General features: G+C 33.8%; 1 protein-coding gene across 3 annotated transcripts in view; it reads left to right on the forward strand.

Moving 5' to 3' along the window:
• The first annotated feature begins 335 nt into the window (after positions 1–335).
• The window catches only part of LOC142334741 (A-type potassium channel modulatory protein KCNIP1-like), a 29753-nt gene continuing 15959 nt past the window's right edge, over positions 336–14129 (forward strand). The window contains exons 1-2 of one of the 3 annotated variants that reach the window (XM_075383027.1): positions 336–554; positions 13076–13200. In XM_075383027.1, the coding sequence (XP_075239142.1) occupies positions 548–554; positions 13076–13200 (132 nt within the window). In that variant the 5' untranslated portion in view covers positions 336–547. Of the gene's footprint in view, positions 555–10117; positions 11393–12835; positions 13201–14129 lie in introns of those variants that run through there. The other 2 variants (XM_075383017.1, XM_075383009.1) reach the window with 2 other exon arrangements.

Here is a 14129-nt window from a genome sequence, read left to right on the forward strand (position 1 = left end):
GGGTAAAAAGTGGCTTCCCAATTTCACATTAACATCCATTAATTACCCTTCTCCATTTTCGCAATACCGTCTTTTTGGATGAAAACTGAAAAGAAAGTAAATTTATAAATACCGAGGGCAAATTTTCTGCAAAACTATATGACACATATTTGCTGCTTTATAAAATATAAGTACTTTTTGTAGATTAGAACTGAAAAAAAAACGTTATTGTATGAATACCCTGAGCAAATTTTATGCTGAATGACACGACATCGATTTTCTGCTTTATAAAGTATAAGTCATTTTTTTCACTAAATAATCTTATACCTTAGCATCCGGTGTTGTTTTTTTGCAAATATGTGTTTACAATTAAAATAGCTCAAAATGAACTCTGGTGAATCGTATAAGGAAAAAATAGGTGTGTTATTTGTTTCCTTTTTGCTCTTTGTGTTTCATTAGCGTGCCTAATAGCCTTATAGAACGGGTGTGGAATTACTTCTGATTACAAAAGGGAAAAATCGTTGGTGTTTTTGTTTATTTTTCTTATTCCCTTCATCGTCACCTCCGAATGTCACGTGAGTAGCAAAATTAACTTCCCTGATTTTAATTTATCGACATATTTTCAAATAGGGGATTCAGTACTGTTGACTTACTATCCAGATGTGTACTATGCCTATGAGAGGGGAGCATTGATGGACATAAACTTCCAGGAAAGATATTTAACAGACCAGGCTGAGGATAAGAAAGGAACTAAAGAGTGTAAAGAGTGTAAAAATTGGGTAATTTCCTCAAAAATTACACACTTACACTCTTTTCCTGCTAATTATGAGTGGAATTGGCTTCACACCTTAGTCTCAATTAATAATGATGGAATACATGTGGACACCTCGGCCCGGGACGGTTACATAGATTATTGAAATAGCGGAAATAACGTTCGCCTTTTAAACAATTTTTCTTCCAATGCAGGTTGCAGAAAATTGCCCCCAATTCATTGCGTCCTTCCTTATGTCTCCAGAGAGGAGTGTTTTTTAAATTATCAGAAAAGACAGAAAAAAATTTTAATAGAACTAATTCGGTGTTTAGGCTTTTTGCCTGTTTAATTTTTTTTACAGATTTTGACATTGACAGGGTCATATTTGATGACATAGATACAGTTTTAATACCATGGTCATAGATATGGTCATAGATACAGTTTTAATACCAAGAAAATGCCATAATCCCATTTTCTTCTTAATTTTTTTTCTTAAAAAGAAATTAAAGTGATTTAACGGTTCAACCTCACTTTGTTTCGCACTTAAGTGGTTCATAAACATTTTTTCACGGAGGCGATTGATTTTCTCAAAACAAATATCACGTTCGATTAAAATAACAGCCTCATTTCAGATATTCCTTTAATTTATAAAAGGCATTTGAAAAACCTATTACTCTACTCTCGGAAAGCAATCGATACAAACACAATGTTGACAAAAAATATGTGTTCAAAAAATTGATATCGATTGATTTTAAAAGTTGTTTCGAACACATCCTTAATATGACTTTTGAAGAAAAGAGCTGCCTTAACGGTTCAATCTAAAAAATTCTGCACATAAAAACAGCCTGCTGTTAAATTTTTACAAGCACGGCATTTTATTTCTCAAGATTTTTTCAAACAATGCAGAAATAGTGTACTGACCATGGAAAAATGTGCTTGGTATCCGTCCACTTTATTATGGTTGCGTTTCAACGTTTTGTTTTAGGCTGACTAATTCTCTGATAGTTCCTTTCTAAATTTATAAGGAAGTTATGGCTTAGTTATAGTTTTTATAAGGATTTATAAGGAAGTTATGGCTTAGTTATAGTTTTTATAAAAATTAATAAGGAAGTTATGGCTCAGTTATAGTTTTTATAAAAATTTATAAGGAAGTTATGGCTGAGTTATAGTTTTTGGAGCACAACCAATTACCAAGATAAATGTTCCTTTATGTCTTTAAAAAGAATTCATGTTCTCCATTTCGTTTAATTTCCAAAAAGGTATCACAAATGGCTGCAATACAATTCATGAGCATGCCTACCAAATTGTATCATTAAAAATGTTTGTTTTGAACAGATTTTTTGAGCGCTCATATGCCATTTAGAAACAAAACTGCGCCGACAAATTTGTTTTCAAATTATATTTGACAACGCTTTTTTTTCGGTTTGTTTAGAGTTTTCATTGCCGCATGATATCAGCGATAGTCTTTTCTTAGAAATGTAATTTGAAGATTTAAATAATTAAAAATTATGTTTTACTTCGAAAAATTAAACTAATTACATCGAAGGGCGGATTTATTGCATAAAAACAGTCGAAACAGATTTGATAAATATTGTTTTTATACATTAATGTTTACCGGATCATCGAGTTAAAGGGCCATGCAAACAATTGAAATGAAATTCTAAAGGATGAGAACAAGTTATAAGTTGACGAAAAGTAGAAAAACTGAAAAGTATAAAAAAATCTTTGAAAACGAACAGTATCATAAATTTTAATACTATTCGCTATAAACTGACTGCATTGAGTGCAATCATTCATTCAATCTTCAATTAGAAGCCTATGAGACCAGTCACCATCTAACGACTGCTTGAAGAATTTAAAAAAAGGCAAAAACAGCAAATTTAAAAAAAAATCGAGCGGGAAAAGTGTCCAAACTCATAAAAGAAATTTTGGTAAATTTTTTTAATCTTATAAATTGTGTTAACAGCAATGAGGTTGTTTTTTCGTTCAACAATATGATTTCAAAAAATCAACAAATATGAACAAATATAAAATCAAGAAATTTTAGAGAAAACCCGTTATATCAACGCATTAAATTCAAGAGCTTTCAGCAGAAGTCAAAAAATACGCTAAGTTATGCCTCAACGGGATGGCAAGGATGTTTGTCAATCTTAATTTATCAAAACGACATCACAATAAATCTTATGATTATGAAAACAACAACAAATACATGCAAAAACAAAAAATTCATTAGTGCGAGAAGAAAGTTTCGAAGCCATTGAAACCATAAGCATTTCTCTGAAAACTTTATTTATGATCCATTGGACGTCTTCTCTAAGCCAATGGGAGCTATCAATAATGGGACAAAGAGATAAAATTTCAAAGGGAACGAAAATTACAAAAATTCCTCATATTTTTTTGAAATTCTGAAAACTCGTGGCATCGAAGTCAAAAAACCAGACTAAAGCAAAAGCCAGTCAAAAACAGATAAAACCACAAATCAGATTAATTTTGGTGCAGAAAAAGGGGGTCATGTCATTACTGAGAGTGACTTACAGTTCATGAAACTAAGTTTAAAAACTGTTAGTGTTCAAAATGATTTCGATTTTTTTTAAAGCCTTAACAGCAACTAAAATCAATAGCTCTCAACGGAAGTCAATAAATACGCAAATTTATGCCTTGTCGGGAAGATAAGGATGTATTTCATTGATATGTCATCAATAAGACATCAAAATAAATCTTATGATTACGAAACCAACAACAAAACCAGGCTAAAACCAAAATTTCAGTAGAAAAGTGCAAGGAAGTGTGGAAGCCATTCAAACTAAAAAGTTTTCTTCTTAAAACATGTTCTAAGATTCATTGAATCTTTTCCCGAAGCCAATGGAAACTACCAATATTCGGGTAATGTTCCAAAATTTCAAAGGGGAAACAAAATTACAAAAATTTCCAAAAAAAAATTATGAAAACTCGTGGCATCGAAGTCATAAAACCAATCGTTAGAAGACAAAACCGCTCACCAGATGTTAGTTGAAAAAAAAGAAGAAAGTCTTGTCATTATTGAGACTGACCTACATTTCAGGAAAAAAAGTTTAAGAAAATTAGGCTAATGTCCACAAAATTAAGTAAAGACTTTTCTTAAAGTCCTAACAACCATTAAAATCAAGAGCCTTCAATGGAAGTCAAAAAATAAAATACATTATGGAAGATAAGGTTGTTTTTCATCAATATGTTATCAATAAGACATCACAAAAAGTCCTAAGATTACTAATACAACGACAAGTACAGGAAAAACCCAAAAAAAAATCAGCAGAAATAAACGAGAAGTATCGAAGCCATTTAGACTAAATTTTTTCTCTGAATACTTTATCTATGATCTATTGGACGTCTTTTCTAAGCAACTGGTAACTATCATTATCAGGATAATGAGATAAGATTCCAAAAGAAACCAAAATTACAAAAAGAAATTTTTTTTTTGAAATTATGAAAACTCGTGACATCGAAGTCATAGAACCAACAGTTAACAGATAAAGCCGTTTGCCAGATTTTTGTTGGTTGCAGTAAAAACGACAGAAGTCCTCGAATTATTGAGAATGGCTTACTGTTCAACAAAAAGGTTAAATATCGGTTAATGTTAAAAAAAATCGAAAAAATTTTTTTTAAGTCTTAACAGCCATTAGCTGGCCATTCAAAGCACTACATAGGTTTACCTAATGCACATTGGGGAGCCATTTTCACTTTAGGTAGCGAATCTATGATATAGGACTCCCACAATTTAGTGAAATTTGGAAACGAAAATCAAATTTCATTAAAAATTCCGAAAACTCAGAGCTGAAGACAAAAAAATCATAAGCGATTAATTGAAAGCTTTTTTATTGTTCATTGGGTATCTTTTGACTGTAAATAAGGTTTGTCATCAACGCAAACCTCGATATACTATCTATTCCTTAGGTCACTTATAAAAATTATGAAAATTTTTCTTAAAAAACAGCTCGCAAATTGAATTTCAGTTTTTTTATAGTAATCTTTCTCACGCTCACGAGACCAGAATTTGCCTTCTCATCGATCAATTGGTAACACAAAATTTATTTTTTTGTAACTTGAAATTTATATTTGAAATGAAATAATACGTTTATAGAAAAGCGTTAATTTGAACAAAAATTACGCCGAAAGTGAACAAAATCATGCAAATATGACGTTGTTACACAAAACCTTAAACTTCGCTAACTCCTCGAAAAACACGAAACTCAAAAAAATCTTTATAGTTTCGAATTCTAAGCTGGATGAGCTTTTCACTGATACCACTGACATTTCTCTACGATGAATATATCGATCGGCCAAAATTTTCCGAACAAAAAAAAACCCGTTTAAGGGACAGCTTCTTTTTATCGAACAATGATTCAAAAAAAAATTTTTTAGTAAACTATTTTGACGATATTTTCTTTCTCCAGGGTCTGTCTAAGCTGATTCATTATTAAACCATTGTGTTTTAAAATCACTACCCTTTGGTTGGATGCTAAGAGACATAGAAAATAGGGTTCCCTTTCTGGTGTGAAAAAAATGACCCTCTGAAACCTTCTAGTATTCGAGATATGCCCATTTTTGTGATTTTTGAAGGTTCCCTCGGAAAATTTGGTTCCGAATTTTAGAAAAAAAATTTTTTTTAATTTTTTTCCCCTCTCTGCTCTACGTTTTACTAGGGTGCTGTACTGGATAGACTAAACCCAGTAGTGCGAACCATACGGCTGTAAATACTGAACAGCACTTGAAAAATCTCACATTGAAAACAAAAATTAAAAAAAATTTCCTTACTAAATAATGACGTTAAGGGCTGCGCTAGTGTGTTCCTACTGGATCCGTTCGTGGTCCTCTCTGGGTACTAACATAACTTACTCACTCCAAGATCCTTAAAAAAATCGATTAATCAAATTTTGTCGATATATTTTGATATATAATTTTATTGTTTATTTTGTTATCCAGAGGAGTTTACTCTTTCTCTCTCTCTCTCTCTCTCTCTCTCTCTCTCTCTCTCGCTCTCTCTCTCTCTCTTTCTCTCTCTCTCTCTCTCTCTCTCTCTCTCTCTCTTTCTCTCTCATTTGAGTATATAGTTCCTCACCCCACAAGTGGGGTCGGAACAATCATCATGTAACAACTTAGCATATGTTCTCGGGATTGCAAATAAGATACACCTACTAAGCTGGAGGGACGCCTAGAGAAATATCTCCGCAATCAATTACGGAAAAAACACTGGATAAAATTTCGAACGCTCACAGTTATGTTTGGCTATGTAAAAAGTAAGGGTTCGCGCACAGAAGCCACCTATGACCAAGTTGTTTCTGATCATACCGCCCCTGACTAAATGTTTTTTAGACTTGGGATTGCTGTCTTATTTTTCCTGGCAATGTAAAACGAGCACACAAACAATTGTGCGCTTTTCGCGACGATTGTCTCAGGAGAACTGGTATCGGCCCTGGACGCAGATTGTGGTAGTTCAGTGCCAGTAGACACTTGAAGCAATAATTTTTGTGGACTATAGTTAAACTATTATTAATTTTATTAGCTTTCATCTCGAACCGCTACGTGACCAAAGCCAAGATTTCTCAGTGACTTCATCCGAGTCGCGTGACCTATATTCTGCAAAACAATAATTTTAAAGCCAGCATTTCGTTGCTAAAATTTTACACAAAATCTTACACTGAAAGAATACTAATTTTTCGCCGGAGCTTTAAATTTGATCCGAATTTTAAAAATCCGACTTTGGTTTTCCAAATTAATTCATATCTGCGAGAAAAAAAATTTACAGGATTGATCCAATAACCAAACAGTACAGCGTTTTTATCGGCTATTGGAGTTTTAGGGCCATTTGAGGGGGGCTTCATCAATTGATTCAGATTAAACCAAATTTTTTAATGATCGCGGCTATTAACGTTTATGTTAAATAAACTGGTGATCACGTTGCTTTGATGTGTTTGATGAGCAGAAAATTTATGCAAATATTTTAATACCTTCTTCATAGTTAACAGCTGTTGATAGTTCTATACACGCAATTTGTGCATGAATTTGTAGTATGCAAATTTTTGACATATAAACTGACAGCTACCATAGTCCATATATTGTCATTTTTAAACGTTTGTATGGTCTGAATAAATGGTTTTAGTTAGACAAAATCTATGGATTCTCGGTATCATTGGTGTCCTGGCTTTTATACGTAGGAATCCATCGGTCTGTTTGGTTTCAGACCCAGAAATTATGAGAAAAAACTTGTGTGATTTTATTTCTCATGATCATATCAAAACTAATGTGATTTATTGAAGTGAATCTCAATCAGGTGCAAAATTTATGTTAAATTATTATTTTTGTAAATTTTATTCCTTCATTTTTCCCCGAGATAATAAAAGAAAGTCGCTCAATTTAAACATTTTTTCAATTAAACTTTCTCCGAGAAGTGCGTTTGAAACTCATGCAATTATATATCCATTCCTATGCTAAACAAAAAAAATTAATAAAAGCTAAATATTATAAGAATCTTAATGGTTAGTTCGAGTTATCGGGTGTCAACTTAAACTAAAAACAAAATGAGTTCATTCCTTTAATTTTGCATTAGCTCGAAAGTTGATCCAAGTAGTACGAGCATTGGCATAATCATTTGACGAGCAATGGCATAATCATAATTAATTGAACTTCGAATATAAACAATTCATTGAACCAACCCTTTTGTCATACGTTCGCATGAAAAACATTGGGCAAAAACATTTACAAAAGTTGCTACATCCGAAAACCGCAATTTGGAACTTTAGAGGCATTTAGAAAAAGATAATAGCTCAAATAACGTGATGTCATAACAAATTATTCGATTATATCGGAGTTTAAAATCCTGATAGGCGCAATTGACATTGGCATCATCAACAAGTATCAATATATTCTCGATAAAAACAGGCAAAACAGGCAAAACAAATAAGAAGAATTAGCAAATGCACTTTCACTTTTTACAGATCATTGTCTAAAATTTAGATTGACCACTGATTCTGTCTAATTCTTATAGCCCAATAAAAGCCCAGACTAACCAACTGCAAGCTATTGTTGTTTTTATAAGCTTTATATGAATTGTTGCTAATGAAAAATTATAACAGATAAAAATTTACGAGAAATTGCGTTTGACAAGAACAAAGATTCTTATCTAACGATCTAGTTTGGTCTTTTCTGAAACGTTTTTCACAAATTGCAAGTTATTTTGTAATTCGTGACGATGACAACATTAATGCAAAATCATTGCGCCAAGAGCGCTCACTTTTCAGTTTTCATGACAAAATTGTTATTTTGAAATCAAGGATTAAATTGGAAAAAATCGAGGATCCAATAAAAAAAGTCAGCGAAAAAGAGTTCTCTTTAAGAAAAACGAAAAGTTTATCTGCTCTGCTATTCAACCAAATAGTGATCTTAAATAGAGGTCAATTCAACCAAAAAATTTTTAGCCTCACAGATTTTAGACTGAAGGGAGCATTCTATCGATTAGCGAAAGAATTTTTTCTGAAGCAAGGAAAACCTTCCAGGAGGTTGCTGGCAGATCAAATCACTGCTCAATCAATCTAGAGACATTCTGTTTTTTTCTGGTCACAACTTACACTGGCTCGTCCTGACTTTTGAAAAAATTTCTATTCTTTCTACTACCAACAAGGTTCACTTTATATGCAATCCCGCGTGGTTACTTGTAACATTTAATTGCATAGCAATTCGTATCCACTAAGCCAAGTGGTCTTTGCGGTAATTGCCTAAGCACTAGCTTTAGTATGAAGAATGTGTATAATAATATAGTAATTACCTGTTATAAGCTATAAAAGTATGAAATTATTCTGCTCAGTCTCAATTTTGGGGTACGAGACGTTTTAGGTAAGATTATCGAGTTATTGCCGAGTTTGAATTCTAAAAAGGACTTCAAGACGTTCACCAAAAAAAACTTTCTAACGCCAAATTCTATAATCTATTTTTTCGACATATAATTTGATCGTAATCTTTATAGTTGTTAATTTGATTGAATTTTAAGTGCGATTTTTTTTGGGTTTCTAACAGCTGGTCTTCTACGGCTCTCAATAGATTCTAAAAAATATGAGAACCCGAACTTGAGTCTCAGAGCATTTCAGCACTGATCCAGCACACATTTCAAGAGCAGAAATTTAATTAATTTCTGAAACATTACATCTCCAGTAAACTGTAAGTTTTTCCATGTGCAGTCATTCTTCATTAGAATGATTGCACATAGAAAAACTTACAGTTTACTGGAGATGTAATGTTTCAGAAATGAATTAAATTTCTGCTCTTGAAATGTGTGCTGGATCAGTGCTGAAATGCTCTGAGACTCAAGTTCGGGTTCTCATATTTTTTAGAATCTATTGAGAGCCGTAGAAGACCAGCTGTTAGAAACCCAAAAAAAATCGCACTTAAAATTCAATCAAATTAACAACTATAAAGATTACGATCAATTTATATGTCGAAAAAATAGATTATAGAATTTGGCGTTAGAAAGTTTTTTTTGGTGTACGTCTTGAAGTCCTTTTTAGAATTCAAACTTGGCACTAACTCGATAATCTTACCTAAAACGTCTCGAAGTGCAGAAATTTTAAAATTTTATTGCTTTAGATATTTTTAAGCATATTTGGAGGTGACTAATAGCAGACGCAAAGTTGTAAAACGAAAAAAAATGTGTATATTTTAATCAGAATTTTAGCATGCGCGGTAAAATTATTATCATGAGTGCTACGCCGCCTTAAATTTTGTTGTAAAACTAAGTAAGGATCAATTAAGTGTTTAAATTTTCAGAGCTGCGGCTCAGAGCTCTCTGTTTTTTTTTTCTCGTATGAACATATTTGCTAAGATGTCTGGGTCTGGCTGCTTTGCATTGCAAAGAAGGGCCCAACTTTTATCGATTTGAGGACTCGGTTTTCCGATTGCTTAGAGTCAACAGAAGTCCCAGCGTGAACAAGCACTTTCAAAATGGAATTAAAGAAAAAGAAATGATCAAAATCCTGTTCAAATTTATTCACCGCTAAGTCAACTCAGACGCACTGTTTATTTTAAGCCATAAAGCACAACTTCAAAAAAACACCATTACAGTGAGACATGCTGTGACAATACACAAAGAATTCTATTTGAAGGAGAAACAAAACACAACTGTAAAAATTAACGAGATGTGTATTTTTATTCCCTTTTTATCCCTTTTTATACTATCATCTCTCTTCATCCCCCCCCCTTAACATCCCTCGTATCCCTGTTAGTTGTCTCACACGCTGGTTTTCCACAGTCCATACCATCAACCCCCCCCCCCTCCCCTGGTGTATTCCCACTAGTTGTGTCACGCGGTGTTTGGCGGTGGAAGCAAGATGCCATTATTATAATCCAGGCTTGAAGTAGCTGCATAAAAGTGTGAACAAACATCTGTGACCAAAGAGAGGGGAAAAGATAGATCTATAGGGAAATGGGAAAATAGAGTGATGTTACCAAAAGTCACACACCATTGCTCCCAATACGATATGACTCCTAATTTTCCCACTCATTCCCACAATCCTGTTGCGATCTTAGTTTGTTTGCAAGCATAATTCCATCATTATTTCCATAATTTCTAATTTCTTTCACTTTCTCAAATCTTATTCATTTATTTCAATTGTGAACACGTTTTCTATCATTCGCATTGCTATCCAAACAGAAAAATCTTGTTTTTCAATAATTCGCGTTTTCAATATTTCTTTCCAATAGAAAACGGAAAACTTTATTTCCATTGATATAACTGAATAAAAACCAAAAAATAATTAAACTTATAACTTAACATTTTAATTCGAATTAAGTAAATTCCTAACTTTGAAAAAAAAAATAGCCAAAAATTTTTTTTCAGATAAACCAATCCGACATCAAGTTAGTAGTTATAAGATATAAATAAATTAAGTTAATAATTATCAAGACATTAAGATATTAGTTATATAATAAATAAAGAAATCAAGAAAATTGCATTACCAAGGGTAGCAAATTTGATTTTTACAGGACCAGCCTTAAACTAGCGGGTTGTTTTCGCATTGTATTTTGATCTTGCCTTGTATTTTAATTCCCCCTTACCGCTAAGTGTAATTTGCGAGGGATTTGCGACCCCCCTGAGAATTGAAGACGATTGCTAAATTTGAAATGTGTAATTAGAATAAGTCAAAATTTACGGCCCTCCAAATCGCCCTTGGGTCACATTTTCGCTCTCAAAAGCTCTCTTAAATTACGCATTGATGTGCTAATCCCAGTTAAAATTCTGAGTTACAAGAGGAACTGAACACATTATCTGTTCCACGCTCCAATTTAAACGCCTTTTCCTTTTTTCACGTTATCGGTTTTCCCACCGTGTGATTTTTACAAACGTACATTGCTGTGATTGTTCGAATTGTTCCCCAATTTTTGGTTCCCTAATTGATTTTTGATTAGCTCAGTTATTCCGATCGATAAAACATTTTACATTTAGACAAATTCACTTTACTCGCTCGTGGTTGTTGAAAGATAAGGGGTTGAGTTATTTGTGTAAAGTTATTTCGACTGAATCGATTAGCAAAGTTTACAAGGCCATCGCTAAAAGTTTGCGCATACCCTCGTTATCTGGATACTTTTGCAACCAAAGCTTTGACGAAGATAGTTGCTTAGAGTCCCAGTTCTTTCACGGTGAAGCACCGCCCCTCTCCCCTCTCCCCGACGTCTATCATATCTCCATTTCAGATGAATTTTCAAAACAGATGCGAATAAGGTGTTCAAAACTATAGGCACATGCCGGCGTAGATATAAACTTTCATACATGAATTAATCTTACTACGTCGAAAAGCACAATTTTTGGACGATTTGTCTTGCAGTTTTTTTACAAATAGAGTTTATTTGTAAGAAAAACTGCAAGACAAATCGCACTAAAATTGTGACCTTCGACGGAGTAAAATTAATGCATGTATGTAAGTTTATATATACGTTGGTTGTACCTATTGAGTGCCGACTATCGACAATATCATTTCGAAAATCGAGTTAACAAACAAGACCAAAATTCTGGCCAGAGTTTTAGACAATGTTTAATTATATTGCCCACATTAGAATCGCGGGACAATGAGTTGGGGTTGGGGTATCTAACAAACACAGTGAAAGAAATTTGGCCCAGTGAAACAAAGCTTGAATAGTTTTTGAGAGATCTGGATAAGATTCGTTGTAACAAAACGCTAAAATGTCAAAATATGGAAGAAGTTGCAAGATTTTTTCTGTATTATGAGTTTTTTTTGGTTTCAAGAAGTCATTACTATTCTAAACTCTTAAGAATCCAAGTGATGATTTATCATGAAGCATCGCGCAGGTTCCTCTATCCATACCGAAATGAATCTACTTTCAAAGAAACCATTATCGACCAATTAAAAGGATTAAGTATGCCCATTGTTAATTGCTCTCAAACGAAGTATATTTGTCCTGTTTGTCTTTTTTGTGCGATTTTTCACTTAAGCGATTTTTTTGTCTGACCCATTTGACTTTTTGTCCTCAAAAACGGAATAAACAGGTAGCGGACAGCGGGCATTAAGTTTTCAGCTCACTAGTCTCCAAGTATGCAATTAACAGAAACTATTTTTGAGACTTATACTTATGGTGTGAAGGGTGGTTCTCTGAGCTTGACCCCCCCCCCCCCCAATCTGTACCCCTCCACATCGTTCAGGCCGTAAGATCACCCCTGCGCATTGTGCAGCCAAAGTCCCCCTCTCCCGCTGCGCTGACCTCACGCCGCCTCAAATAAGCTAAAGCTAACCTCACTAAACCGTGGCCAGCTACTGACGAAGCCAACCGCTCGCCGCTCGTTTGAGAGCAATTCGCCCGAAGTTAGTCGGTTATGTAACAAATATATTGTATACATATGAACAATGAGTCATGCTTAATCCTTTTAATTGGTCTGTAATTGATTTCTTTGAAAGTAGTTCATTTCTGTATGGATAGACGCACCTGCAATATGCTTCATGATTAATTTTTACTTGGATTCATAAGATTTTAGAATAGAAGGTCACTTTTGATCACTTTTAAGTTTAACTAGCTATAAAAGTGACAGAGTGAATTTACGGTAGACGCTTTTTATTTTTACTTTAACAGGAAAGCAAGATCTTCAAAAAAAATTATCAAAATTTGTTTCACTGGGAAACTTATTTTACAGACTACTTTTTTGTTCCTAACATTTGTACTTCTCGAAATCTGTTCCAAAAATGTTGGATAAAGTACGTAAGGCTTCCACGGCCTTCAGAATAACAGCTGTGAAAAAAACCTCCCTGAGGGTTGTCAACCAGTCCTCATCGGCGGCTGCAGGTGTAGTGGGTGCAAGTTCCCTCTTTTCAGACCAGGACCCAGACGAGATTGGGGCGGACATGATCCGGCACCGGCCCAGCAGTCTGAAACATTTGGCTAGCACCAGTGGCTTCTCAGAGGAACAACTCAAGATTCTCTACAGGGGATTCAAACAGGTATGTGACGTCATGCAAGAGCATCCCCTAGTTTGCAGCACCGAAAAACAAAGATTTTCACTAAACGAAAAAAAAAACATTTTAAAAATGTACTATTCAGTGGAAAAACTATGTATAAATATTCGTCTAATGTGTTGACAAGTGCTGAACTTCTGTTAGAGGTGCATTCAAAATTAAGCTTAAAAAGCGGATTGTTATGAACCATTCATCCGCTGAAAAACATTTTTTTTTTTCAGCGGCTGTCAAAATTTTCATAGATAATTTTGATTTATAACCTGTCCGGACAATTGATATTCCCCCATAATCAATTCGTTTTGATTGCGACTACAATAACAAGTGCTTAAAATTCATTATTCACTTAAAGCCGTACCAAACGGATGCTAGGAGGCATTTTGCTTCTATCGTTACGGTTGCATTTTGTTTAAGCGTTTCAGAGCTGTTCAAAATCAATCACTGTACTTTGATACGAGTTTGAAGTAATTTTCGATGAAATTTTGCAATTAAAAATGAGTAGCCAAAATTATTGCAACTATTAGGAGATGATTTATCTAGAAACCCAAATCTATATTACGTGCATCCTCACTACTTACACCAATGTAAGAGTACCATAGTTCGCAGCACCAATAAAAAGGACCAAAACAAAATTTACAAGAAATTCTTTGGTATGTGAAATGTTAAAGGTCAGAAGGCTTTGGAATGTTCGCTTTCGTTGATATCATCAGTATCACACGAGAGAAAATCTTAGCACGGTTATTTTATTTTACAAAACGTTACAAGGCTTTGTTAAAGAACGCAACGGTAATTTGATTTGAAAAAAAATCATAAATCGTCGATTTTTCCCCTAAAAAATTTCGAAGTTTTTGCTGATAATTTGGTCAGAAATGACGCTGGCATTTTACTCCCAGCAACTTCAATTTTTTCGTTGAGAA

The sequence above is a fragment of the Convolutriloba macropyga genome, chromosome 1 (genome assembly GCF_964194025.1).
Source record: "Convolutriloba macropyga chromosome 1, txConMacr16.3, whole genome shotgun sequence".
NCBI lineage: Eukaryota > Metazoa > Xenacoelomorpha > Acoela > Convolutidae > Convolutriloba > Convolutriloba macropyga.